The sequence below is a fragment of the Bubalus bubalis genome, chromosome 1 (genome assembly GCF_019923935.1).
Source record: "Bubalus bubalis isolate 160015118507 breed Murrah chromosome 1, NDDB_SH_1, whole genome shotgun sequence".
Classification (NCBI taxonomy): Eukaryota; Metazoa; Chordata; class Mammalia; order Artiodactyla; family Bovidae; genus Bubalus; species Bubalus bubalis.
The window spans coordinates 5,445,900-5,472,386 of NC_059157.1; the positions used below are offsets into that span (position 1 = coordinate 5,445,900).

At 38.2% G+C, this 26,487-nt stretch overlaps 1 protein-coding gene across 6 annotated transcripts in view; it reads right to left on the reverse strand.

Moving 5' to 3' along the window:
- The window catches only part of TOP2B (DNA topoisomerase II beta), a 97,679-nt gene that overhangs the window by 2,693 nt on the left and 68,499 nt on the right, over positions 1 to 26,487 (reverse strand). For 4 of the 6 annotated variants that reach the window (XM_044924793.2, XM_044924817.2, XM_025286710.3 and 1 more), the window contains exons 15-34: positions 26,355 to 26,460; positions 24,048 to 24,157; positions 23,364 to 23,456; positions 23,153 to 23,267; positions 21,484 to 21,605; positions 21,137 to 21,285; positions 20,117 to 20,348; positions 18,471 to 18,605; positions 17,673 to 17,873; positions 16,499 to 16,694; positions 16,260 to 16,351; positions 13,325 to 13,480; positions 13,087 to 13,170; positions 11,572 to 11,766; positions 9,154 to 9,295; positions 8,781 to 8,942; positions 6,190 to 6,391; positions 5,212 to 5,291; positions 1,781 to 1,891; positions 228 to 347 (exon numbers count right to left, since the gene is read on the reverse strand). In XM_044924793.2, coding sequence (XP_044780728.1) covers positions 228 to 347; positions 1,781 to 1,891; positions 5,212 to 5,291; positions 6,190 to 6,391; positions 8,781 to 8,942; positions 9,154 to 9,295; positions 11,572 to 11,766; positions 13,087 to 13,170; positions 13,325 to 13,480; positions 16,260 to 16,351; positions 16,499 to 16,694; positions 17,673 to 17,873; positions 18,471 to 18,605; positions 20,117 to 20,348; positions 21,137 to 21,285; positions 21,484 to 21,605; positions 23,153 to 23,267; positions 23,364 to 23,456; positions 24,048 to 24,157; positions 26,355 to 26,460 — 2,803 coding nt within the window. The remainder of the gene's footprint in view (positions 1 to 227; positions 348 to 1,780; positions 1,892 to 5,211; positions 5,292 to 6,189; positions 6,392 to 8,780; positions 8,943 to 9,153; positions 9,296 to 11,571; positions 11,767 to 13,086; positions 13,171 to 13,324; positions 13,481 to 16,259; positions 16,352 to 16,498; positions 16,695 to 17,672; positions 17,874 to 18,470; positions 18,606 to 20,116; positions 20,349 to 21,136; positions 21,286 to 21,483; positions 21,606 to 23,152; positions 23,268 to 23,363; positions 23,457 to 24,047; positions 24,158 to 26,354; positions 26,461 to 26,487) is intronic. The other 2 variants (XM_044924731.2, XM_044924749.2) reach the window with 2 other exon arrangements.

Genomic DNA, 26,487 nt, shown 5'->3' on the forward strand with positions numbered 1-26,487 from the left:
CAAATCAAGAAACTGAGACTCAAACTGGACCAAACTGCTATATACTTCCTTCAGTTCAGTTCAGTTCATTTGAGGATTCTAATTGAGCACTGATTCTTAGAACATTGCTTATGGAAGAGTAAAGCAACTTAAAACAGGCACCCAATCTCTCTAACCTCAATGAGTAGAAGAAACGAACGCTTTGCACATGGAATGTGCCGAGATCATCATACAAAGGGAATCCTCACCTTTTGGTGCTGTTTTCTTTGGAACGCCGAATTCAGAATCCGAGTCAGAGTTCACAGTCTCTACTTTCTTCTGTTTGGGGGCCCTCTTGGGCTTAGGGGCTGTATCTAAAGATGGTTTTCCTATTAAGTAAATGTCCATTTCACAGATCAATGTAATATACTTACCAATAACCCAAGCTGAATCGAACCCCGTAATGACGGGATTTCTTACTGCTGACATGGAAATGAGTGGCCTTGCATAGTAACATGGTCTCTCTCATCTGGTGCCAGCGTAAGGCAAATAACTGCTCACAGGTGACAAAATGCTTTTCATTTTATGTAACTTGCCTTTTGATAATTCAAGTGACGTTTTAAACAAGGGCCATTAAAGTGAGTGAGTGAGTGAGGGCAAGAGTAGGTCAGCCCTGATCCTCCTGAGCCGGAGCCTCGGGGCAGGTGGGTGCTGGCTGTGCCGGCCTGGAGCTGACACTGAGCTCGCAACTTGTTAGGGTCACAGGAGTCAGCAGCTTGATGAAGGAAACAGGCTGATCACTGGAAGAGGCAACGGCTCCAAGTGTTCAGGGTGGCTCTCAGGTGTTCCCATCAAGATAAGATGCTTGCAGGGAAGTCTGAGCACCCCAGAAGCCCCCCTGACCCTCAGGCACACTGCAGTTAGGTCTGTCTGGGAGGCGATGTGTGAGGGCAGCTGGGAACGGGTCGGGTGTAGAGCCTGGCATCACTCTGAACGCTTCACCACACGAGAAATCTGAGAGCCAGTATGAAACCAGAGTGAGCTAGCCTGAGGGCAAGAGCCCCGAGACAAACCAGCTTCCCTCAGTCCCTGGTGAAGGGGCGGGTACAGCCGCACGGAGGAGAGTCCGCCCGTGAAGATAGAGATGAAGGCATGCGGGCGAAAGGCCCTTCAGCCAAACGATTTCTCACCACGGCCCTGGTGTATGCAGAGGAAGCAGGGCCTTCCCTTGCTTTTCTGCTCCTCCAATAGCTGCGTATCTACAGTGGTGATCTGTGTGCCGCCTTTTTCAGATGCTAAAGGGACATTCCAGACTTTTACTGACTTGCTGGGTGAGCAGACACGGGGCACTAACACTGACCCCCAGGGGTGCGCCTTAGTGCCGGGGACAGATTCATGACTCGACTCAACTCAGCCTGCTGATAAACAACCTGCGGTTATGGAAAAGAAAGACGCTACCTAACTCAAAAAAGGGCCCCAGGAACTGACCAGTGGCTCCACGGAATGAGTGAAGGCAGGCCCCACACAGCACGACCAGCTGCGCTAGGGACAGAATCTCACTACAGGACACCTGTACCAGAAAGCTGTCTTTTGATATCAGTACATGGGAGTATTTTATAAGAGCTTTAAAATGAGATCTTACAGACATTTTAATAATTACCTCAATAGTTAAGTAAACCAGAGGGATTTTCAGTATATACATTTATACTTTATGGCTATTTTCTATTGAAATACTAGTGCAATTAGTTTCAAATTGTATTAAATTTTCTTTAAAATCAACTATATATGGTTTATGCGATGCTTAACAAAAATAAGTACATACCCTTTTTAGCAGCTACTGTTTTACTTGGAACTTTTTCTGTTTGCTTCAGACCAAATGATGGTGAAAATACAGAAGCAGAATCTTCTTCATTACTGTCAAATTTAGCTGAATCTAAAAATTAGTTATTTTTTTTCAGTAAAGACATTCTATAAGGAACACTAAGTAGTTAAATGTTATTTTTATTGATGACATCTCTAGCTAGATAATAAATCTTTATATGTTTCTATTTTGTGATCATATAGTCCACAATACACAAACAGCAGAAATAAAAATATTACAGTGTTGTATTTCAAAAATGTTAACCCTGTAAAACCACATAGAAATGCACAGAGTAATAAAAATTCTTAATACTCCCAAATGCTAATCGTTTAAAACTGATCAATTCAAAAATACTGATTTTAAATGAGGTATTTAATAAAAGTTCTCACTGTGATTATTTTAGTATATATACAGCTAATCATGTCATGAATATCAATAACATTCAACAATTTTACATCATTAAAGTTTAATTTAAAAGGCAAGTAGGTACCTTCTTTTTACAGTGTAAAAAGAGTGTAAAAAAAGTTTACTTTTACACTCAATTTAGTCAGTTTTTCCCTCCATCCTTCCTTTCCTCAAACCAAAAAGGTACTCAAAATGGCAACTTGGATGTGAGTGAGGCTTTTATATGGCTGTTCTGACAGGCTTTCAAAAATGCATTATCTATACATACCTTAGAACATGTACCAGATCTGTGTATGTCTGTCTACATGTATGACATCACCAGATGGTCAATACTGAAATCAGATTGATGATACTCTCTGCAACGGAAGCAGCAGCTCTACATCCACAAAAAGAAGACCTGGAGCTGACTGTGGCTCAGATCACCAGCTCCTTATCGCAAAATTCAGGCTCAAACTGAAGAAAGCAGAGCAAACCACTAGGCCATTCAAGTAGGACCTAAATCGAATCTCTTGCGATTATGTAGTGGAGGTGACAAGCACACACGAGGGCTTAGGCCTGGTAGCGCCCGAAGAACCATGGAGGCTCGTGGCCTGTACAGGAGGCAGTGACCAACGCCATCCAAAAGGAAAGTGCAAGACGGCCAGGTGGCTGGCTGAGGAGGCCTCACAAACAGAAGGTGAGGGGGAGAGGGAAAGGCACCCGGCTGAGTGAAGAGCTCCAGAGAACAGCAAAGACAGCCAAGAAAGGCTCAAGTGAACAGTGCAAAGACAGAGGAAAACCAGAGAATGTGAAACAGACTAGAGATCTCTTCAAGAAAATTGGAGATATCAAGGGAACATTCCATACAAGGATGGGCATGATAAAGGACAGAAACGGTAAGGATCTAACAGACTAAGAAGAGGTAGCAAGAATACACAGAAGAACTATACAAAAAATGACCCTTAATGACCCAGATAACTGCCATGGTGCGTGGTCTCTCACCTAGGACCAGGCATCCTGGAGTGTGAAGTCAAGTGCCCCTTAGGAAGCATCACTATAAACAAAGCTAGTGGAGGTGATGAACTCCAGCGGAGCTATTTCAAATCCTAAATGATAATGCCATTAAAGTGCTGCACTCAGTATGTCAGCAAATTTGGGAAACTCAGCAGTGGCCACAGAACTGGAAAAGGTCAGTTTTCATTTCAATGCCAAAGAAGGGCAGTGCCAAAGAAAGTTCAAACTACCACACAATTTCACTCATTTCACATGCTAACAAGGTTATGCTCAAAATCCTTCAAGTTAGGCTTCAGCAATATATGAACCAAGAACTTCCCAGATATACAAGCTGAATTTAGAAAAGGCAGAGGAACCAGAGATCAAATTGCCAATGTTCGTTGGCTCATAGAGAAAGTAAGGGAATTCCAGAAAAACATCTTCAGTTTCATTAACTACACTAAAGCCTTCTGACTGTGTGGATCACAACAAACTCTGGAAAATTCTTAAAGAGATGGGATTATCAGACCACCTTTCCTGTCTCCTGAGAAACAGGTATGCAGGTTAAGAAGTAACAGTCAGCACCAGACATGGAACAATGAACTGGTTCAAAATTGGGAAAGGAGTACGTCAATCCTGTATATTGTCACCCTGCTTAAACTTATATGCACAGTATATCATGTGAAATGCTGGGCTGGATGAAGCACAAGCTGGAATCAAGATTGCTGGGAGAAATATCAATACCTCAGATAGGCAGATGATACCACTGTAATGACAGAGTGAAGTGGAGCTAAAGAGCCTTTTGATAAGGGTGAAAGGAGACTGAAAAAGTTGGCATGAAACAACTTTCAAAAAATTAACATCATGGCATCTGGTCTCATCACTTCATGGCAAATAGATGGGGAAAAGTGGAAACAGACATTTATTTTCTTGGGCTCCAAAATCACTGTGGATGGTGACTGCAGCCATGAAATTAAAAAAGCACTTGCTCCTTGGAAGGAAAGCTATGACAAACCTAGGCAGCATATCAAAAAGCAGAGACATTACTTTGCCAACAAAGGTCTATATAGTCAAACTATGGTTTTTCCAGTGGTCATGTATGGATGTGAGACTTGGACCATAAAGAAAGCTGAGCACCGAAGAATTGATGCTTTCAACTTGTTGTGCTGGAGAAGACTCTTGAGAGTCACATGGACACCAAGGAGAGCAAATCAGTCAATCCTAAAGGAATTCATTGGAAGGGCTGAAGCTGAAGCTCCAATACTTTGGCTACATGATGTGAAGAGCTAACTCATTGGCAAAGACCCTGATGTTGGGAAAGACTGAGGGCAGGAGGAGAAGGGGACAAGAGAGGATGAGATGGTTGGATGGCATCACTGACTCAATGGACATGAGTCTGAGCAAGCTCCAGGACATAGTGAAGGACAGGAAAGTCTGGCACACTGCAGTCCATGGTGTCACAAAGAGTCAGACACACCTTAGCAACTGAACGATGGCAGTCCACATGTTTATCTAGCTACATGTATGTGTATTTAAAAAATGGAAAATAGTAACTCAAATATAACTGGATGTGTTTTGACCTTAGAAATTCTACACACAAATGTAGGCAATTTAAAAAAGTATGCACACTGATTAAATTTGCTTCTATAAAGGTTTTATCTTATAGCTACTAGAATTTAGTAAAAAACTGGCATATTGCTAGGCCTGTAGCTTGAAAAATCCTGTCATAAACCTACTCTCATTGCCATGAAAATTTTCAGCCTTCCAACGTTTCTGTCTACACTTTTTCTCCTTTATTAAAACACTCACACTCCTCACCCCTCACCCACACAAACACGTCAGCACCTTAAGTGCTTCCATAATGCCAATATTGACCATTCAGTTAGAAATCACATCAGGAAAAAACAAACCTTATTACAGTGAAGAAAATGTAAAGAGAAAGTAAGTTTACTACTCATAAAAAAAGCCATAGCAATAATATGTAAATAGCCAATGAAAAGATGAAATGAGCATACCATCTTCTGACTTCTGAGAGTATGAAGGAAAAGAGAAGAGAGTCCCAAAATCCTGACTCTTCTTGTCGTGGGAAGACTTTCTATTGGAGAGAAAGAAATCAATCACCACTTAAGTCACCATCTCAGCCTTAAGAATTTACACGTAATACGCACCGCAGGGTTATAATTACACAGCAGGTTAGCCCTCTCATGTGTTTCTCTTTGTGAAAACAGGGCAACCAAACTCCTTTTTGCTCTTATAAGCATTAATGTGCATACACAGACTCCAGACAAAACAATTACTTAACAGAAAAGCAAAAGTTCCAAGTTAATCAAAATACCACTAAGTTTTATGATTGACAGAACCACTTCAGAATTTAACATCAGTAAATTATTGGCAAAAATCCAAGAAGAAAGTCTGTCTCCGTCAGAGGCAGCAATAATCTGATTTCTCACACTTTACTGCTCATGGTAAAATACTTCCTTAAAAATCTGAAGCAGTTGACAAACTTCATATCCTACATGTTCCTGCTCCCACGCACCAGAGGCAAGAAGAGTCAACCACGGCCAAAGCAAAGGAGGCAAAGCAAAGCTCCCAATTCTAGCGATGTCATAACTCAACTTGACAACCTTGGTTCAGAGAAATGCGCCACACACCCGCTGCCTAATTTTTTTAATGGCATTTTACTGGAACACAACTACACACATGCATTCACTATCGTTTATGGCTGCTGTTTTGCTATGGTGGCAGCACTGAGTAGTTCAAGAGGCCATATGGCTGCAGAGCCTAAAATGTTTACTATTCCAAATCTCTATGGAAAGCATTTGCCAACCTATGCTCTCAACTATAAGCAAGTTACGTAAACAGCTACAATATAAACCCGATTTATTCCTTCCTGGGGAGGGCCTTATCCAGAATGGTAACAGTTTCTTGGTGCTTTTACTGTGAGATCTGACAGATGCCAAGACACCCGACTGCACCGTGTCAGTCTTACTTACTCTGGAGCAGCTTTCGATTTGCCTGGTGAGAATGTGTATTCATCTTTATCTAGGCCATCTGAGGGGACAAACTCCTCCTCTCCGTCGTTTGCTATGGGTGATGCTTTGACCTTCAGCTCCTCCAAGTCATTATTGTCATCATCATCATCGGCGTCATCCTCCTCCTCTTCTGAGAAATCGAATGTATACTTTGGCCGTTCAGCTAGGACAAAAATAAAAATGACTTTAAACCCAGCTTTATCAAAGTGAAATATTATTCCAAACCATACACTTGAAAAATAATCCAGCAGTCTCTGAAAACATGCAAGAGAAAAAGACAAGCATTGGAGAATAAAAGTGCCCGAGTTTGGGCTCAGTTACGCAGACAGTCCTAACGTCCGGCCTGCACTCCTAGGAGGCTCCGGGGTCACGCTCAGGTGCCCGGAGAACGCGACATGACCCTGATGAGCGCATCAGGATGCCGCTTTTCATGCTTAAAAGATACTCCAAACAGTGAGGAAAGGAGACGTGGCCACTGTAAAAGTGACTACTAATATGCGACTCCCCCATTTCTGCAATTACAAAGGACAACTTGTATATCTTTAGAAAGTGCTTTCTCTTAACTTCTTACATAAAAACTTCTATCATCTCTCTTCACAGTAGTTTTACCATGAAATAACAGAAATAGTAATTTTTCAGATGAATGAGGAGAAACAGAGTTAAGATCTCAATATATTAGCAAAATAATATAACACATAAAAATCACCCACAGGAAAGTTATCACCAACCTAGATAGCATATTCAAAAGCAGAGACATTACTTTGCCAACAAAGGTCTGTCTAGTCAAGGCTATGGTTTTTCCTGTGGTCATGTATGGATGTGAGAGTTGGACTGTGAAGAAGGCTGAGCGCAAAGAATTGATGCTTTTGAACTGTGGTGTTGGAGAAGACTCTTGAGAGTCCCTTGGACTGCAAGGAGATCCAACCAGTCCATTCTGAAGGAGATCAGCCCTGGGATTTCTTTGGAAGGAATGATGCTAAAGCTGAAACTCCAGTACTTTGGCCACCTCATGCAAAGAGTTGACTCATTGGAAAAGACTCTGATGCTGGGAGGGATTGGGGGCAAGAGGAGAAGGGGACGACAGAGGATGAGATGGCTGGATGGCATCACTGACTCGATGGACGCGAGTCTGAGTGAACTCCGGGAGTTGGTGATGGACAGGGAGGCCTGGCGTGCTGCGATTCATGGGGTCGCAAAGAGTCGGACACAACTGAGCGACTGATCTGATCTGATGGAGAAGGGCACACTGGTATAATGCAAATAAGCTTTACTATAATTTCTAGCATATACTATGGAATAAAATTTTAAAGTCATTTGGGTGCTATGCCACTTTATACTTCATTTTAAATGTATGGGAAAAGCCTAAATACAATTTTAAAGCTGTTAATAAATTAATTTTCATGTAACTTGATAAACTATTAAAACTCACCTCTGAACTAATGCAACACTGTAAATCAACTATAGTCTAACAAAAAACATTTTTACCTCTGTTATACTACCTATGTACTTTATGAAAAGAAATTCAATTACTTAGTGACTGAAGGCCTGAAATATAAAAGTATCTTCCAAAGAAAACAATCAGAATGCTTTTTCATTTTATGTAAATTAGGACTTAAAATTTGAGAAGAACCTATAAAATAGGACACTCATCAGTTTTTAAGTATTTGAAGACTTCAAGTTAATAAATATTCAGAAAGGATCAAATCACATGCTTAATACTAATATACACTAGCAAAACGGGATTCTACAACCTAAACTCTGGCACTGCAATTATCTAAATAATGCTGTGTGCATATGAACCAGACTATAAAGTAGGGAAATTTCTCATGATAGAAGAGACAGACAACACAACAAAAGGAAACCAACACAGCACGGCCTTTGGACCCCACGCTGCCTATGGACCCAGGACTGCCTACAGACCCCTCACTGCTGATGGACCCTGCGCTGCCGATGGACCCCGCGCTGCCGATGGACCCCGCGCTGCCGATGGACCCCGCGCTGCCGATGGACCCCGAACTGCTAGTGCCCTACACCAAGGTACACACGTGTGTGCTCAGTCACTCAGTTGCATTCAACTCTTTGCAACTCCCTTGGGCTGTAACCCAGCAGGCTCCTTTGTCCATGGGATTCTCCAGGCAAGAATACTGGAGTGGGATGCCATGCCCTCCTCCAGGGGATCTTCCCGACACAGGGATCGAACCCGTGTCTCCTGCGTCTGCTTGCACTGGCAGGTGGATTCTTTACTACTGAGCCCACATTAAGGTTCATTTTCTAGCAAACATCTCCAAACTCTGGACAGAATGTAACCCAAACTTTATTGTAAAAGTCAGTAAGAAAACACTTTCTCCAGATTTCACTTTGGAGAAATGTATGTCCAACTTTGCTAGAAAAGATCACTCTATAAAGAAGGCTTTTTGGACTTTTTGAACTAACTTCTGAAATATGAATGGTTTACTACTTCAGTAATATTGATGATACTAACAATACCAACTTATGAGTAATACTAACTTTCTCAAACCACAAAAAAATGATAAAATAAGTATAAAATATACCAGCCGCTCTCCTAAGTAAAGAGTCTCTTGGAATAACCACAGGTTCTGTTTCTTCCAAGTCACTTTCTGACTTGGATTCATCATCTGACCAAGGATTTCGTTTCTTTACTTTCTTTGCACTCGGTTTACCAGATGACGTAGGTGTTTTTCTCACTCTGGTACCTAAAAACAAATGAGTAACAATAAGGTATGTATCAACACTTATCTAAATATCATTAGTAAAAATAAAACTATTATAACTAAAAGTTCATTATAATGTTTGTGAGAACCGAAGATATTACTTCACCTACCAGAAAAAAAGCACAAAGAATCTACTAATGCCCTGAACATACACATTTTCTCACAAACAAAAAACTGTGTAATGATTCCTCACCAGGCTCTTTTTTCTCCCTTTTGGGTTTGGGACCTTTGTTTACAGGAGCTGATGGGATCAATGCTTCTTCTCCACCTTCTATTGCTGCTCCACTGAACTCTTCATCAAAGTCCACTTTCACTGCTGTGGCATCCAGATCACCCTACGCATGAAAAAGAAGCCAAACCGTCAGTAAAAATACAAGCTGAATTAATGTCATATGTACTTTAGAGGTACATTTCCAGTCAATAGATAGCTCTTCTGTATCAGATGAATAAAAAGAATGCATGGGTCTACTGAGGCCCTAAGAGATGACACTGACCAGACCACGCTTTTCATGTAGCTGTGGAAAACAGTCCTCTCACCACCCTCATCTATTAGTGCATTCTGTGAGATGACAGCTACTTAAAACCAACTGTAGGAAATAAGTGGCAGCTTCTGATTATCCAAGGGACTTTCAGACTCAAAGTTAAGGACAAGGTACCAAAGGTACCTGAAAAAATTCATTGCTAGAGCTCAGGCCTCTATCCACTAGGAAAAAACCTTCAGATTATTGAAGATAATAAAAATAATCTTTAGATTATTATTATGAGAATAAAACATGACATGTCATATACTGCTAAGCATAAGACAAAGTCCCCTGACCCTGAAATGGAGAAAGAACAGAGTGACCTGTGAGGAGATGTGAGCAATCCTGCCCAGGGCCAGACAGACAATAGGGAAAAGGAGCCCTTTCCACTGGGTACTGAAGACTCGGGTACATCCACCAGTGAGCAGAATGAGGAGGGAAAAGACGATGACTCAGTCTGCTGGCACTCAAGGACAGCTGAGAGGAAAGGTCCATCATGTCTGACTCTCTGTGACCCCATGGACCGCAGCCCACCAGGCTCCTCTGTCCGTGGGATTCTCCAGGCAAGAGTACTGGAGGGGGCTGCTATGCCCTCCTCCAGGGGAGCTTCCTGACCCACAGATAGAACTGGCATCTCTTATGTCTCCCTGCATTGGCAGGCGGGTTCTTTACCACTAGCGCCACCTGGGAAGCGTAAGGGCAGCCAGGTGGAAGCTGAATCACTGCACACAAGGGGTCACTGTGTAATAACCAGTCTTGTCTTTTGGAAACATCAGCCTGGTGGAAAGAGATAAGACAGAGGAATGAAGTGAAGAAGGTAGAGTCGGGACTGGCTGACTACAGACAGGATTGCTGGAGCCACATGGCTCACCTTAAACTGCCTCAGAGAAAATATACTGAATCCTAAGATAGTGTCAGTGGGGACCAAGATAAAAGCGTGGATTTTGGGACTCTCTTATAGTCAGTCACCTAGGACCAAGTTACTGATTAAATGAGATACTCACCAGCTTCTGGCCTATGTTAGTGATGGCTGATCATGCCCAAAGCTAGATCAGGCAGAGGCAGGAGGGGAGTTTTAAAACTAGGATTAAGTCAGGCATGCTGAGTATGTGGGGCTTGGGTGCATTCTGATGGCTGCGTTAGTCCAGCTCTCCTGGAACCATGACCGCTTCAGGACATCGATTCAAGAGTCATCAAGTGATAAACGCTCTGGGCACAAATGCAATCACTCAAGGAGAGTACAAAAGGCGCAGAGAAATGTGCTGAGAACGGATCCTGACTAACACCATGGGAAATGGAGAGGAGAGAAGCCATTTCCGAGAAGAGAAAGCTCTGTGTGCAGGTGAGCGTGTGAGACCCTGGTTCTCAGCACAGCAGGAGAGGGCTCCCCCGCACCCCAGTGCCCCATCTGGGGCTCCACTCTCTCTCTGCACAGAGAGCCCTCCAGCCTCACCCAGTGCCCGGGCTCATCTCCCGAGTTCCCAGGTCCACTTGACACGCTCTGCTTCTAAACTCAGCCTGCCCAGAAAAGTCAGCCTTTCTCCTTGTGAGCATCAGGCTCCTGCTTCCTCAGCTCTGAGATGTTTCTTTCCTCTGGCTAACTGACCCCCATTCTCTGGGAGGCTTTTAAATCCACTGTAACATCAATCAACCCAATGATAGAGGCTGTGTCTGATGATCTTTTAACTAAAGGTAAAAACAAATAGTAAAAGATGACAGTTTACTTCAAAAGCCAAACAGACCCTTTTCTACCGTAAGACTTCCTTAACTGGTCATGATACAGAACTAAAGTTTATGGTTTATACGTATTGTTGCTACTGTTCCATGATTTTAATTTAGAATACTGAGTAGAATATTTCTCTTTTTAGAAATGGGATCAAGTTAAGTCTCACCCTTTACATGTATGTGGGTCCTTGAATATGTCTTCATCCTATGTATGGATCAACTGCTTTCATGAACAAATAACTTCCTATCACAGTGAGATAGCGATAGATTTGAAACAAAAAATATAGCATGATTTCATAACAGTAAAATCATGATTCCTGCAGAATCATTACTGAGGTGGAGCCCACCCATGAGCCGTGTGCTACCTTTCTCTTCTTCAGCAGCTTCTTGCTGGCATCTGCCTTCATGGCAGTGATCTCAGGAACCACTCTCCTGCCATAAGGGGAGGGCATCGTCTCTTCTAGCTGAAGCTTCTTCACCTTAGGTTTGCCAACCTTCCCCTTGATTGCTTTTCCGGCCATCCCAGCCAGAACGTCTTCTCGTTCCTGCGCTTCCACTTTCTGGAGGGGAATCATTAAGGATGGGGAGGAGGGTGGGGCATAAACAACTCATCAGAAAAGACAATTGGGACTGCAGAAGAAGTCAAAGCTCATTTTATTCACTCAGGAACAGAGCTTTCTTTTCAGGTGATCTAACCTAAGAAAAAAACAATTCTAAATCAGAAGGCCTGGGCTGTAGTCCCAGTTCTAGCTAACAAGCTTCTCATTTGTAAGACAAGGGGGTTGTAACTAAATGACCTACATGGTCCCGTCCAGCTCTAGAACCCTATGACATATTATGGGATCAGGACCTGCTGATGACCTGGTATCATCAGATGCCTAGCAAATCATACAAAAAGGCAGTTCTGGTAACAAATATGAAACCGTGCTTTACTCTTGCTTTACCTTGCTTCAATCTTAATGGATATTAATTTTTAAATGTATAAGTCAGCAGGGAAAAGTCTCAAATTTAAAAAAAATAATTCATAACAACAGAAGAAAAGTATAAATCAAGGCAACACATGATACTGTGCTACTTGAAAGATCATTAAAATTCCAGAAATTTTATTAGGCAACTAATATACCACACTCATTCTTAAGAGTTTGAATTCTGACTTAGGTTATAAAACTAGAGCATGTGGAAAATAAATCAATGAAACAACTAAAACCGATAAATATAAGTAATATCATGATTAATAATAAATAGTAATTTACCTTGTACTCAAAATTAGATGATCATATTGCTACCATATTGCTATCATATTACTTGAATATAATTCTAAGATTTTAAGTGAGTTAATTGCTTAAAAATAAATTAGTCAATTTTAGGAAAAGTTTGTATTTTATATCTTTCTCTACATTTTTTCTTTTATTTTTAAAAATGGAATTCTACTTGGAGAAAACTAAATTTTAAAAAATTTAAAATTTCTCTATTAAAAGTCTAAAGAGACTATCATTCTACTTTTTAAAAATCAAATACCTATATTTAATCACACACACACACACATACATATATATATATATAGTTCTTACCTCTTTTGGGGGAAAACATTAAAATTGAAGCAATAAGCTAATTTGAAGTCAGTTAAGCAATTTTAATTAGTAGAGAGTATTAGAATTTAACTCATTCTAAAATTCCACTCCATAGCTTTTATTCATCTACATCAGACATAACCTTTTTTTATGACTTCATATAGCTAGAAGCTTAATCCTCTGCAGCTTATAAACACATTAACCTTTGTAGAGTTAAATGAAATCCTGAGATAATTTAATTTTAAAAACTTTCATTTTGTTTGATAAACATTACTCTTTCAAATATATTTTAATGGAGACTTAACCTACATCCAGTTCTTCAACAAAAGCTGCTAAATCTTCTTTCCAAAGATCTGAAGGAGATTTCCTTTTAAGATCACTGACCTCTCGCCCCTATAATAAAAAAGTAGTGTGATTTAAACATTCAGTTATAAATGTATAATTTTAAAATGGATAAAGGATATATAAAACTATTTTTGGAAAAGAAAATAAATATATGGAAAACACTGAAATAATTTCAAATTATTTAACCCACAGAAGTTCATACTTTTGCATCTCTCTGTTTAATCAGTTCTTCAACTTTTTCTTTAGTAAGAGACCATAGAGACATATTTAAAATATAATTAAAATCAGGGCCTGAAGGAGTTCCTGAATCAGAGGAACTATCGTCATGCTGGTTTTGTGATTCTTCCTCTTCTGCTGCCTGCAAAAAATAATAAACTTTATATTAAAGTCCTGTATAATATGAAATCAATGTTGAATTTTACTGAATACTAAGTTTAAAATTCCACACATGCTACACTCTTAAAGCTACATCTTCAGGGTGGTGGGTTTATTTTAGATTATCTACAAGATTATCTATGAAAATATATTTCCTATAAAAAATTTAAATTTTCTAAAAATGCAAAATAATGTCATCAAAAAGAATAGTATATTCAGCCTCTATTCAGGAATCTGGTGAAAAATTAACAGCTTGAGAAGACACGGCATCTTAACTGTAACAGAGCAGAAGTAACGCTCTATCGTGCACTTTGTCAGGTCTTTGCACTGGAGAGTGAATGAACAATTTGAAACCTAAAAAAACATGTTTTACAGTTATAATAAATATGTTAAGATAGTCAGTCCCTAAGGGTGAATTCTTTTCTCAAGCAAGAACACTCAAGTAAGAACTAAGAAAAATTCACTTAAGAGTTGAAGAGCTGGTAGGTTAGAGTAAGAATTGTAAGGGCTATTCAAAAATTGTATTCATAAGGTCTTTTTTTCACAGAAATAGTTACAATTAAAACAATCTTCTTACACTAATACTAAATTTCAAAATCCAATGAATTTATTATAAGTGACATCATCTTTAAAATTTTTTAAACAACAGCTATTAAAATAAAATTGAATCTCAATTGTTAAAGGCACTCAGATTATTAAAAATGACTGAGTTAGCCATGATACTCCATAAAACAAAAAGTTCACTTTCAGTAATCAAAAAAGAAAAGAAAAAAAGCCTTACAATTTAAAAAAAGTTTTACAATTTTAAATTTTCAGTAAAATAATGTATATATAAAAAAATTAAAGTTTAAGTTTATTTTAGAAGAGATAAAAATAAAAATTACAAAGAAAGATGCTTCATTGCATTCAAAGTATAAGCTCAACTAAGTAACATTATCCAAGTAAGGAATGCTGTTGTTCAGTTGATAGACTATATAAGTACCTAGATAATTTAGGACAAATTAATACAATCTACAGCTTTTAAAATTTCTTCATGAAATAGTGTGCTGCTATGGAATTTCTTACACTACTATTAAAATACTATTAGGGTGTCAGGTGTCATAAAATCCTATTTAGACCCACACTTCAGAAGTCTATTTGCTCTAGGTTTTAATGACACACCAAGTATTGTTAGTGAGTGCTCCATAAATGTGTGTATCTATCACTGTTAACATGAAGATGACTAAGGATACTTTCAGGGGAAAAAAGAAAAAAAACCACCGCTTTTCAAGTTCCAGTGACAATTCTACCATGCTTTTGATCTTCTAATTATCTACTTTATAATTCTCTCTCCTCCAACTCTACATAACAAGACACTCTTGTAAAAGCAGCTCCTTCTGTTTCTGAAACCCCCAAAGTGAACAACATGGTCAAGATGCTGAGAGATTTTTGAGGGTTACAATGAAAGTCCTGAAACCAAGCATGAGCTTTTACCCGTGAGGTCTATTTGCACCAGAAGGGCATTCTCAAACCCTAAACACTTTCATTTTTAAAAACTAAACATTAAATTCATTAGCTTACTAGCAAAATTTTTAAAGATATAATTTAAACCAACAGTGATACAGAAGGGCAAGTAGTGTATAAACCATAACTTGAGGTTTAAGAATACAATAAAACACACTGAAAGGAAAGCAGGTGCTTAAGGCATCTTAATTTTGAATACTCTCCCACTTTGTCCTACCCACCTCCCTCAATGAATAAACCTATTATCTCAATATGTAAATTGATATAATTCATTTTAGTTTTACTCATTCTAGTATATGTCATTCTAATGACAGTTCAAAATTGAAAAAACTTTAATGTAAATGAAAGCAGTATTTCTATGTAGTTTGAAATATATGAAAAACATTATGGTTGAGAACTCAAATGCTGGGAAGTTTAATGTTTCAGTGCAAGTTATATCATATAATCATAACTATTTTTTAAAATGCAAACATTATCAGTATTATATATGTATACAATATTCAATTAAGTATCTGAAAACTAATCATTTCCAAGTTTCTTCTTTTTTGTACATTTGTGTCCTCAATCACAATGCAGTATCACCTCTTTAAATTATCCACAACAGCAAGAAGCTAATTTTTGAGAGAACTCTCAAAGTTTCAATATTCCATTCACTGAATTAGTATTAGTACTCTATGATCTAAAATGGATAATTTAATTAACAAAACATCAGACTTTTAATCTTTAGTCCCAGGGTTTAAATCTCCAGCTAAAGATCTACGCCAAGATCAGAGCACACACATGGGGCTCAATAAATACGGCTAAGTATTAACCATTCCATCTCTCATATCCCCCGAGTACAGGAAAACCAGATCGAGGGAGTGGTGACTGCACACAATGACCGCAGACTGCCCGGGGTGGGGATCATTTACGCACGACCAGAGCAGTTCCTAGAGTGACCTGCACCACACACCACCACCACCACCACCGTCCTTTAACAGCAGCTCACGAAGGCCGAGGAGACGGAGCTACCTCCTCAACCCTGGAGCCACAGTCGAGGCCCAGGCAGAGCCACACTGGCCACGTGCTTTGTGGCGGGTGTGCACTGCCAATTCCTGTACCATATCCGTTTCATGGATAAACAGAAGACTTCAGTCTCCAAACACACCACTTAGCACCATTAGCAGTACTAAATTCAAAATTCAGGGGTTGGGTTTTTGGTTCGCTTTGGAAGTTGCTTTTAAAAGCTTCTCTGAATGTCTCATTCTGCAAATGATTACCTTTTCTTGTGCTTCTTTCCAGGCTTTCACTGGGTCAGATTCATAACCTCTCTGGACTAACATTTGAATCAAATCTTTCTTTGACCTATTCTCTATGTGAGGGAAAAATAAAGTTAGGATCAAGAAAAGAGATTCAATTTGTATTTGTTTATATTCTACTGATAAAAATGTCTTCTATTAATAAAGTTTTTTTTTTTCCATTTTAATTAATGTTCAAATTTTTAAAGGTTGCATCTTACCTATAGTGATTTTCCCTTGTATCTTCTCTAAAATGAAACGGGCTTGATTATTAAGCTTAGTAGATTCTGCTCCCAACATTCCTACAAGCCACTCCTTTCGTAAACCATAATAGCTTAATCGTAAATCAAAGAATTCTTTCAAAATATCTTGCACAGTTTCATACTTCTTCAGACATCCCATATGATCAAAGAGTACCTATGCAAAACACAAAATTTCCAAAGATTATATAAATCTGTGTTGGTATTTTTAGCTTGTATTATGTCCTACAGTATTTAAAATAACCATAATACACTTACATGAATACACACCACTCCTAAAAGCCAGAACCAAAATTATTCAGCACATTTCTGTGAATATTCCTTCGATAACTTTGAGAAATGCATAAAATTTCAATTCTCAAAACTATGAAAATATCTTACATTGGAATAAATTTTTAAGATAGGATCTTAAAATAAGGTTCTTATTTAAAACTATATAAACTATGGCTATAAAACCACCTAATATTTTTTTCAAACTAAAAAGAAACACATTCTATCTGTAAGTTTTTAAATGTTAAAGTTCTCTCTTTCCCATATATTCAGCAGATGTGCATTTGCCTCTCCTTTGATTTTTTGAAATGTGCTATAATTCACTCAAACTTCAATCTAGGGAGAAATCTTACTTCTCTATCCTTTTTATCCTTTTTCTATCAGTCATGGCACTTTTTCTGTCATTGTGCTATTGCTGGATTTTTTTTTCTTTTTTAAGTCTAAAAGCTAATTTGGAATGGAATGAGAATAATCATACATACTTTTATTTTCCTCCTCAATTATTTATAAGCTTAATAAAGCAGATTATAGTTACAAGAGGACGAGTACTTCATAATTAAAATGCTAATAGAGACAGAAATAAGGCACACAGAAAGCCTGCAATAACCACTCCCAGAACTTCAAGTCTGTGTGTCAAAGTATGGGTACCCTGTGTGTTCAAGCCCAGATGCAAAATGCAGAGCTGGGATTAAGAGTAGAGGATAATATTAGAGGAAAAGGAAAGTACCTCTAGATTCCTCAGCAAACATACAAGGGGAGAAGCATTCAGACTTACTACATTCACTTGTGTCATGAAGCCGGTTGCAAAAACCCCACTTACAAAATAAAAGAAAGGTTAAATTCATAGTAAATCTAGTTCACGTACCATGGAATTACAAGTAAGAGTAGTTTGAAGTTTAAAAACTTTGTGCAATCCAGCAGCTTCTGCTTGTGCTAGCTTCTCTTCAGTCATTTTCACCACAAATTTCACAGTTGTATCAGTATGATATTCTTTATAATCAGAAATTAATGCTGGTGTTTTATCTGTTCCATTTAGCATAGGTTCTAAAACCTGTTCTTTGTATACCTACAAAAGATTAAAAAATAAGTAATTCTTTCATGACACACATTCATGTTCTTAAACTACAAGTCACACACTCTTAAAATCCTCAATTCCAGTCAGGAGAAAAAGGGGAAACCTCCAGCTCCAGCATCTCCGGCCCAGCCACTGCAGTCAGCAACATGCGGGGGTCTTAGTGGAGAAAGACGACGACAAGGGCACGGCTCTGATCTGCTCCAAGGGTGCAAAGAGGCTGAGAGTGCAAACAGGGTGGCATCAGCTAGAACTGACAACTTGACACCCGCCTATACTGACTGACGTGAATTTACGGACCACACTTGCAAGGGTTCCAAACATTATTCCTTACTCATTTCATATTCTACTCATTTCGGTGTAAACAAGATAACAGTCTTTTGAAAAGTTAGCTTCAGTCATTCTACATTTAGATAAGTTAAAAAACATTTTAATTACAATTTGAATATTCACAAGAATGTGTCAAAAATGCATGCAGGAATGTTTAAACACTCTATAGACTCAGGGCAAACAGAGATGGCATCCCATTCAAACCAGAACACGCTGTCTAATGCAACCGCCCTCCTCAGGCAGCTTGCATCTTGTACCAACCTGTGTCCAAGTTCTGACAGGGAGCTCGGTAATCTCCACCGTGTTTCTATCCACCACAAATATCTCACCACTGACTGCATACTGGTTTTGACCAAGTTCTTGGATCGTTCCTTTAAAGTTTTTGTAGTTTGGAAGCTGAAGAGAGAAATAAAAATCCCTTAAGGGCCCAACTCCTCACCGAGTGCCCCCTCTGAAGGCCCCCAGTCAGGAGCTCTTGCCAGCTCAGGTTCACATGACTGAATCCAAATTCCTCTCGTCCACAGCAGGCCCTCTCCACACAATCGCTCGGGCTTGAATTCACAGCTTCTGTTCTCAAAGGCCCAGCATTCCCTAACCTTGAAACCTTAGCGTCATCTTTCCTAGTCTTCCAAGAATATTATCTTTTTTTTTGTCCCCAGTCTATTACCTAAATCCTTCCTGCTCCTGTAGATTAAAAATTCTCTAAATTCAGATTCCTCAGATGTTATGTTAGCTCTGCAGTCCAGAGCCAATGATCTGCCTTCCAGATCACTACTTATACGTCTCGAATATTTTGAATATTTTCACTGTCCTCTACCCAGCATGCCCTCACACCCTATATAACTATATGAGTCTCACTCAGCCCCTCAGGCAAATGACAAGCCTCCCCCCCCGCTTCTCTGATCCCTATGTGTTACTATCACTAAGCAGTCAGGTGCACAGCAGAGCACATTTCTCCTGGCACACTGGGCAACTAGCACTGTCCTCTGTCACTTGTGAACACATGCCCAGACGTCCTGCCTCGACAAAAGATTAACTTTTTGAAGACAGGGATCATAATATTTTATCTCACCACTTAGCACAGTATCATATATAGAAGATTATATATATGTGTGTATATATACATACACACATATGTATATATAAGAAACATATTAACTTAATAATGTATCTGAAATAATTAAAATAAAATGCTCTAATCATTATAAGTAATTTGATACTCCTGTTAGAAATATTTTAAAGTACTTTATTTAGAGGAAAAACAGATTTAAATCACACTCAATCTAATTTTTTTAAATACAAAAATGAAATAAAACTTGGAGAGAAATACATAAAAATATTAAGCTTCTATATACATGGAGTATGTTTTCCTCTTTGCTTATGAATCTAGACGATTTTAAACTATGTAGAAGAGGGTAAAGCATGTCGAGAGGTTTTCCTTAGAGGGAGTCGGGGAAGAGCTGAACAATCGATGATGTGAGGCAAGGGGAAAAGTAAATATGGAGGCATATTAAAATACCTGCAGTGTGTTTTTAAGTATCCTCATGACTCTCTAACATGATTTAGTTGCTGAAGAACAATAAAAAGTTGCATATAACTTTATCATATAAGCCTTATTCTTTATATAATTTAGACATTTGAAAGTCTGAAAAAAGCCTGAAATACTTTTACATTAAAATTTTAATAAAGTTTCTCCCCATAAGCCTTATCTGCAGGCTTTTTGCAAACTTTATCTTTTACTGTAAGCACACATCAAGTTCTACACTAAGAAGGTCCTTACTGTCTAAAATACGTTCTAAAATGAAAATGGTTCCATTACTTTTCTAAAATTACTGACTTTGTAGTTCACACAATATCATTTGTTAAATACAAAAAACCAATATAAGCAGTAAATTCTGCATCATTACCATGGGCTGAGGATCCAGGCCATCGAGCATTCGCCTGACATTGTTCACAATCTCTCTGGCATCGTAGTTGGGCAGCTTACAAGCCCATCCTGTGCCAATGCCCTCAGCACCGTTTATTAAAACCATGGGAATTATGGGAATATACCACTCAGGCTCCACACGCTGATTATCATCATAAAGGAATTTAAGCAGGTTGTCATCCACAGCAGGAAAAAGCAGTCTTGCTAAAGTGCTAATGAAAGGAAAAAAAGAAACATGCAGCAATGTCACAGTTTGGAAAAAAAAAAAAAAAACTTTATACGTGATTACTTTACATGTCAGAAATCTTTTAAAATAATGCCTTTAAAATTTTTGGTTACAAGTGCTTAATTTAAACTTAACAATAAAATTTACTTGACCTTATTACCAAATGTATTTCTCTCAGGCACAAAGCCAGAATAAAACAGCCCTGTTTTACTTATTACTTACTGACTAACCTGCCTAAATTCTTCATATTGATATATAACCTGGTAAGGATTTCCTCTTATTCTGACTAAACCACAAAACCCACTTTCAGCCTAAATAGTTAGATCAGAAAAATCCTGACATTCATTGGGACTGGCTTCACCAATAATTCATAAAAACCGAGATCAACTAATTTCATTCTGTATGTGATCAAATACTTTGGAACATTCACCCTGAACATAACACTCAAGCTTCTCTCTCCATAGTTAAGTTAGTTAAGACGCTCAGTCCTGTCCGATTCTTTGCAACCCCATAGACTGTAGCCTATCAGGCTATTCTGTCCGTCCATGGGATTTTCCAGGCAAGAATACTGGAGTGGGTTGCCATTTCCTTCTCCAGGGGGATCTTCCCAACCCAGAGATTGAACCCAGGTCTCCCACATTGTAGGCAGATGCTTTTACCATCTGAGCCACCAGGGAATATGGCTCTCTCTCCATAGCTACACTTCTATTACACCTTTTGTTAGTTCCAATAACCTTCAAATAGTACCTATCCATTATATCTGCAAATGATTACCTCAACATTGTGAAAATATAACGAGGGCTTGCAGCATCTTTGCCCCCGTGAAGTCGAGTTCCAAACTGACCAATAGGCTGAAGCAAGTTGATGTTGTTGCTCCCCACAAAGTTCTGAGCCAAGTTCACAATAGTCATCATCAATGCTTGCTGCAGAACAGACACAGAATACATTCACAAAGTTCCTCCATGAATCTCATTTTTATTAAAACACAAATCCTCAATTCTTTAACATTTCCAAAGACCTCATAAAAGGAAAAACACTTGATTATGCTGAATTATCCTATTATCATTCTTCATGCCAGTAAGTATAGCTCTCAGTTAATCCCGGTCTCCATGCCTGCTTACTTCTCCATGATGATAAGCAGACATCTCAGCAACAGACCCAGCCAACTGTGCGACTTTCACTTCGCGTTTATCATTCCTCTTGAAACAGGTAAATAAAACTTTTCGTTGACCTGGTTTAAAACCTGATTTTAAAAAGAAAAACCCTCTTTTAAAAATATTACTCAAGACTGAGTTGCAATGTTTCTTTTAGTGGCAACAATGTTCTATATATTCAAGAGAAAAAAGCAAAGATAGAGTCTGTTTACAAAAAATCACTAAAATTGCTGAGACTCTAACAAAATGAGTACCTAATATCATCTTAAGCTATTCTAAAAGTGAAGAACCAATTGAAAGACCCCTTCTAGTCTTAAAGAAGTGCTGGGTGGCACCAAATTCCTTTCACAGGAGCTTTCAAACACTCATATTCCCAAAATGCCAGTTGTGATGCAAGTATCAGCAAGTCATCAAATAGCCTAAAAACTATTATTAGAATACCCTGAATCTGGAATGCTCTTATAAAGAAGAGATCTGTTCTGGTAATTAAGAATGCAGGCTTTAGAATCTCACTAATCTGGATACTCTTCTCAACTTAGCCATGACTTTCTACAACTTACTAAACCATCAAGTCTCAGTGTCTTCTCAGTGTAACATAAATAATTACCTTCTTAATAGGGTGACCATAAGGATTACATGAGATAATATAAGCAAAGCACTCTGCTTCCTGATCATTTTTCCTGCTCTAGACCAAGGAGCACAGTAATAAACTTTTCAGTATATACCAGCTATCATCATTACCATGGGCCCCAGAGCACAAAGCAAAAGGATAATAAAATATGGCCACTTTTCTTGAGAATTTTATAATCTAATTGAGCAGGCAAAATTAACATAAGTAAAATAAGAGGTACACACTACTGGCATAGAAGTTGACAGCACCTGGGACCAAATTAGACTGCAACTTCTAACGAAGACTTCAGAGACCGGATGTGACCTAAAGCTAGAACTAGATAGATTATAGAACCATCTGTTTTAGCTGAAAAACCAAGGGACATAAAGATGAACTAATTTTTTTAAAGTTATAAAATCAAAATGCTCTAGATAAAAGACTAAAATCTGCTCCAACTACTCAGTAGCAGTCTAATTTTTTGTCATGTTACATAAGCTAAAGCATTAAATTTTGGGGACTAAGGTCTAGGGCCATACCACCCTGAATGAGATTTATCTTGTCTGATCTTGAAAACTAAGTACGGTTGAGCCTGGTTAGTACTTGGATGGGAGGCTCTGGGTACTGAGGAGTAAAGGTGCTTTTAAAATTCGGTCTGATAAATACTCTGCTGCTAAGTCACGTTAGTCGTGTCCAACTCTGTGCGACCCCACAGACGGCAGCCCAACAGGCTCCTCTGTCCCTGGGAGAACTTATCAAAATCACATTTTACTTTTTATTTTAAAAAGTCTCCAATAACTTGGAGCTAAAACTTTAAAAATTTGCAAGCTATTAATAATTTATTTAGAAACTCAAAAAGGGCTTAAGATTCAAATTAAAGAATATAAAATATTTCAAAACTTCTAAAACATCTCAAAAGCAACTTTAGAATTTAAAAAATTATTATAAGGATGGGTTAAAATACATGAAATTAAAATACACACAATAACATTCAAAAACGAAAAAGCTTCTTAAACAAAAGCTACTTACCATCAACAAGAGATGGTATAGATCTTTCATTGTCTGAGTTTGAGAAGAGAATCAATTCCTTGTTGATAAAATCATTATAAGTCAAATGCTTGGTTGCTGTACCATATAAGAATTGCTAAGGGAAAAGTCACATAGCAATTACGTCATTATTACTACATGGATTTTTAGCCTTTCTCTTTCTTACCCCAGATGACAGCTCTTTATGACTAACCTCTGGTAAGCCATGTAACCTACGCTGTCTCCGATCTTCCATAAAGTTCGTTAACCATTCTTTTCTGTCATCGATCTTCTTCTTACTGAATGCCTGAAAAATTCCAGATAATTTAATACATTAAAAAAATTAATTTCACTATAGAATTAAAATTTACAAAAGCAAATAACTAATTATTAATTTGTGAAATTATAAAGTCTTTTCCAATACACTTTTATCAAAAATACATTTGAATAGAGGTCTCTGAATTAAAGAACTATGAAAGCAGAGCATAATCTGAGGTGATGGGGAATGACACTAAGATTAACTAGGCTGGGCTTAGAATTAGAGAGAGACATCCCACAGCAAGCCAAGACTGGGAGGGGAAGGATGGCAGACAGAGGGAAAGGGCATTGGGAGAGATTTCTTTTTTAATTTTTAATTGGAGTTTAATTGCTTTACAATGCTTTGTCGGTTTCTGGTGTACAACAGCATGACTCAGCCATAAGTACACAGATATGCCCTCCCTCTGGAGCCTCCCTCCCTCCCCCATCCCACCACTCTGGTCAACAGAGCACCGAACTGGGCTCCCTGTGCTCTACAGCAGTGAGCTACCTTATACATGGTAGTATATGTATGTCAATGTGACTCTCAATTCATTCCCCACCCCTCTGTCTAGAGAGATTTCTTAATTAACTTTGTTACCAAGGTAATGGCAGCATCATCTTCAGGACCAGCGTATCTAAATAAGATACGGTGCCTTTCCATATCAGCAAAATATTCCTTGGCTTCCTTAGCTGTACTGGTACCCAACCCTGCACAATTTTTAAAATGAAAGTAAAAATAAGCCAGACAGAAACAAAAAGACAAATACTGTATGATCTCACTTATATGTGGAATCTAAAAAAACAAAAAGTCAAACTCATAGTAACACAGAGTAGAATAGTGGTTACCAGGGGCTGAGGGGAAAAGGGAAATAGATGTCAGTCAAAAGTACAAACTTTCAGTTATGAAATGAATAAATTCTGGGGAATCTAATTACAGCACAATGCCTATAGTTAATAATACCATACTGCATATATGAAAATTACTTAGAATAGACATTAAATGTTCTCTCAAAAAACAAAAAGCTATAGAAATGATTAACAAAATCCAGAATGTAGGAAATGATACAGGACAAACTATCCAACTTTTTAAACAAATAAATTACACGGAAAACAGAAAAACAATGTAAGATTTAATAGACCTATCAACCAAATGCAGTGTGTGGGCTCTGTTTGGATCCTGATTCAAAAAAAAAAAATATATATATATATAAATGAACATTTTTAATATAATCAGGAGAATTTTAACAGATTGAATATTTAAGGTTATTATAGAAAGGTATGATAATGGTATGATGGGCAACAAAAAATCCTTTTAGAAATACATACTAAAGTATTATAGAAATTAATTATATTATTAATGCCTGGAAGTTATTAGGTTGGTACAAAAGTAATTGAGGTTTTAGACCATGAATTTTAAATCACTATAATTAGGCTCAAACACATTTTTATTAATCAAAATAGGAACCAGTACAATCAACACAATTTTGCCAACAAGAAATGCTCGTTTATTCTTGCAGCGTGAAAGTCGGCGCTTCAGGGATCAACAAGCTCTTAAGAAGCATTTTCTGCCTTCTGCTTGCTGTGGAAGCAGTTTCCCTGCAAAAAGTTGTCGAGATGCTTGAAAAAGTGGTAGTTAATTGGTGAGAAGTCAGGTGAATACGGTGGGTGAGGTTCATAGCCCAATTTGTTCAACTTTTGAAGCGCTGGTTGCGTGACAATGGCTGAGCACTATCGTGGAGAACTGGGCCCATTCTGTTGACCAATACCAGCTGCTGGCATTGCAGTTTTTGATGCATCTTATCGATTTGCTGAGCATACTTCTCAGATGGAATGGTTTTGCCAGGATTCAGAAAGCTGTAATGAATCAGATGGACAGCAGACCACCAAACAGTGACCATGTGTTTTTTTGGTGCAAGTCTGGCTTTGAGAAGTGCTTTCAAACTTCTTCTCAGACCAACCGCTGAGCTGATTGTCACTGGTTGTCATATAAAATCCACTTTTCATCACATGTCACAACCTGATCAAGAAATGGTTAGTTCTTATTGCATAGCACAAGAGAAGACAACTTCAAAATGATGATTTTTAAAATTTTTGTTCAGCTCATGAGGCACACACTTATCGAGCTTTGTTCACCTTTCCAATTTGCTTCTAATGCCAAATGACCATAGAACGGTCAATGTTGAGTTCTTCAGCAACTTCCTGTGCAGTTGTAAGGAAATCAGCTAAGAGATAGCCCTCAGTGGGTCACTGTCACCTTCTGACGGCCGGCCGCGCTCCTCATCGTCAAGGCTCTCGTCTCCTTCTTGAGCCACGCACTGCATGTTTGTTAGCAGTTCCCGGGCCAAATGTGCTGCTGATGTTACAAGTTGTCGCCACTGCTTTACAACTCGTTTGAACTTGAATAAGAAAACTGCTCAAATTTGCTTTTTGTCTAACATTTCCACAGTCCAAAATAAATATATATAAATATATTATATAAATATAATAAATAACAAGTAATAAGTCATTAACAAAAAGAACATATAGCAAGAAATGCACAGTAAAATGATGTATAATATAACCACATTTATTTAAGAATGTATTCCAATATCAAATGACAAAGTTCAGCAAAGGAAAACTGCAATTACTTTTGCACCAACCTAATATTTCAAACTAATGGGGAGGTGATGAGAAGAGTTCAGATGAAACAAGATTGCTCATGAAATGATGACACTTAAGTACATGGGAAGCCCATTAAACTACTCTACTTACATAAAATTTTCCATAATAACTCTTTAAAAATCAGCAATAGTTGTTTTTGAAAGCTAAAAGAGATAAACTTTCAAAATATTTTATAATGCTCTCTTAACAGGAAATTTATGTCAATAGTTAAGTTCACAAAATTTAAGTGTTTTAGAATACAGACCTTTGTAGTATTTTATTTTCCAGGCTTTCTGGTTTTCTATATGTTTTTTCCACTCATCAAATTCAGGAATACTGTAGAAGGAAAGTTCCTGCTTATTTTTGCTAGCCTTAAATGAATAATAAAAAAAATTAGT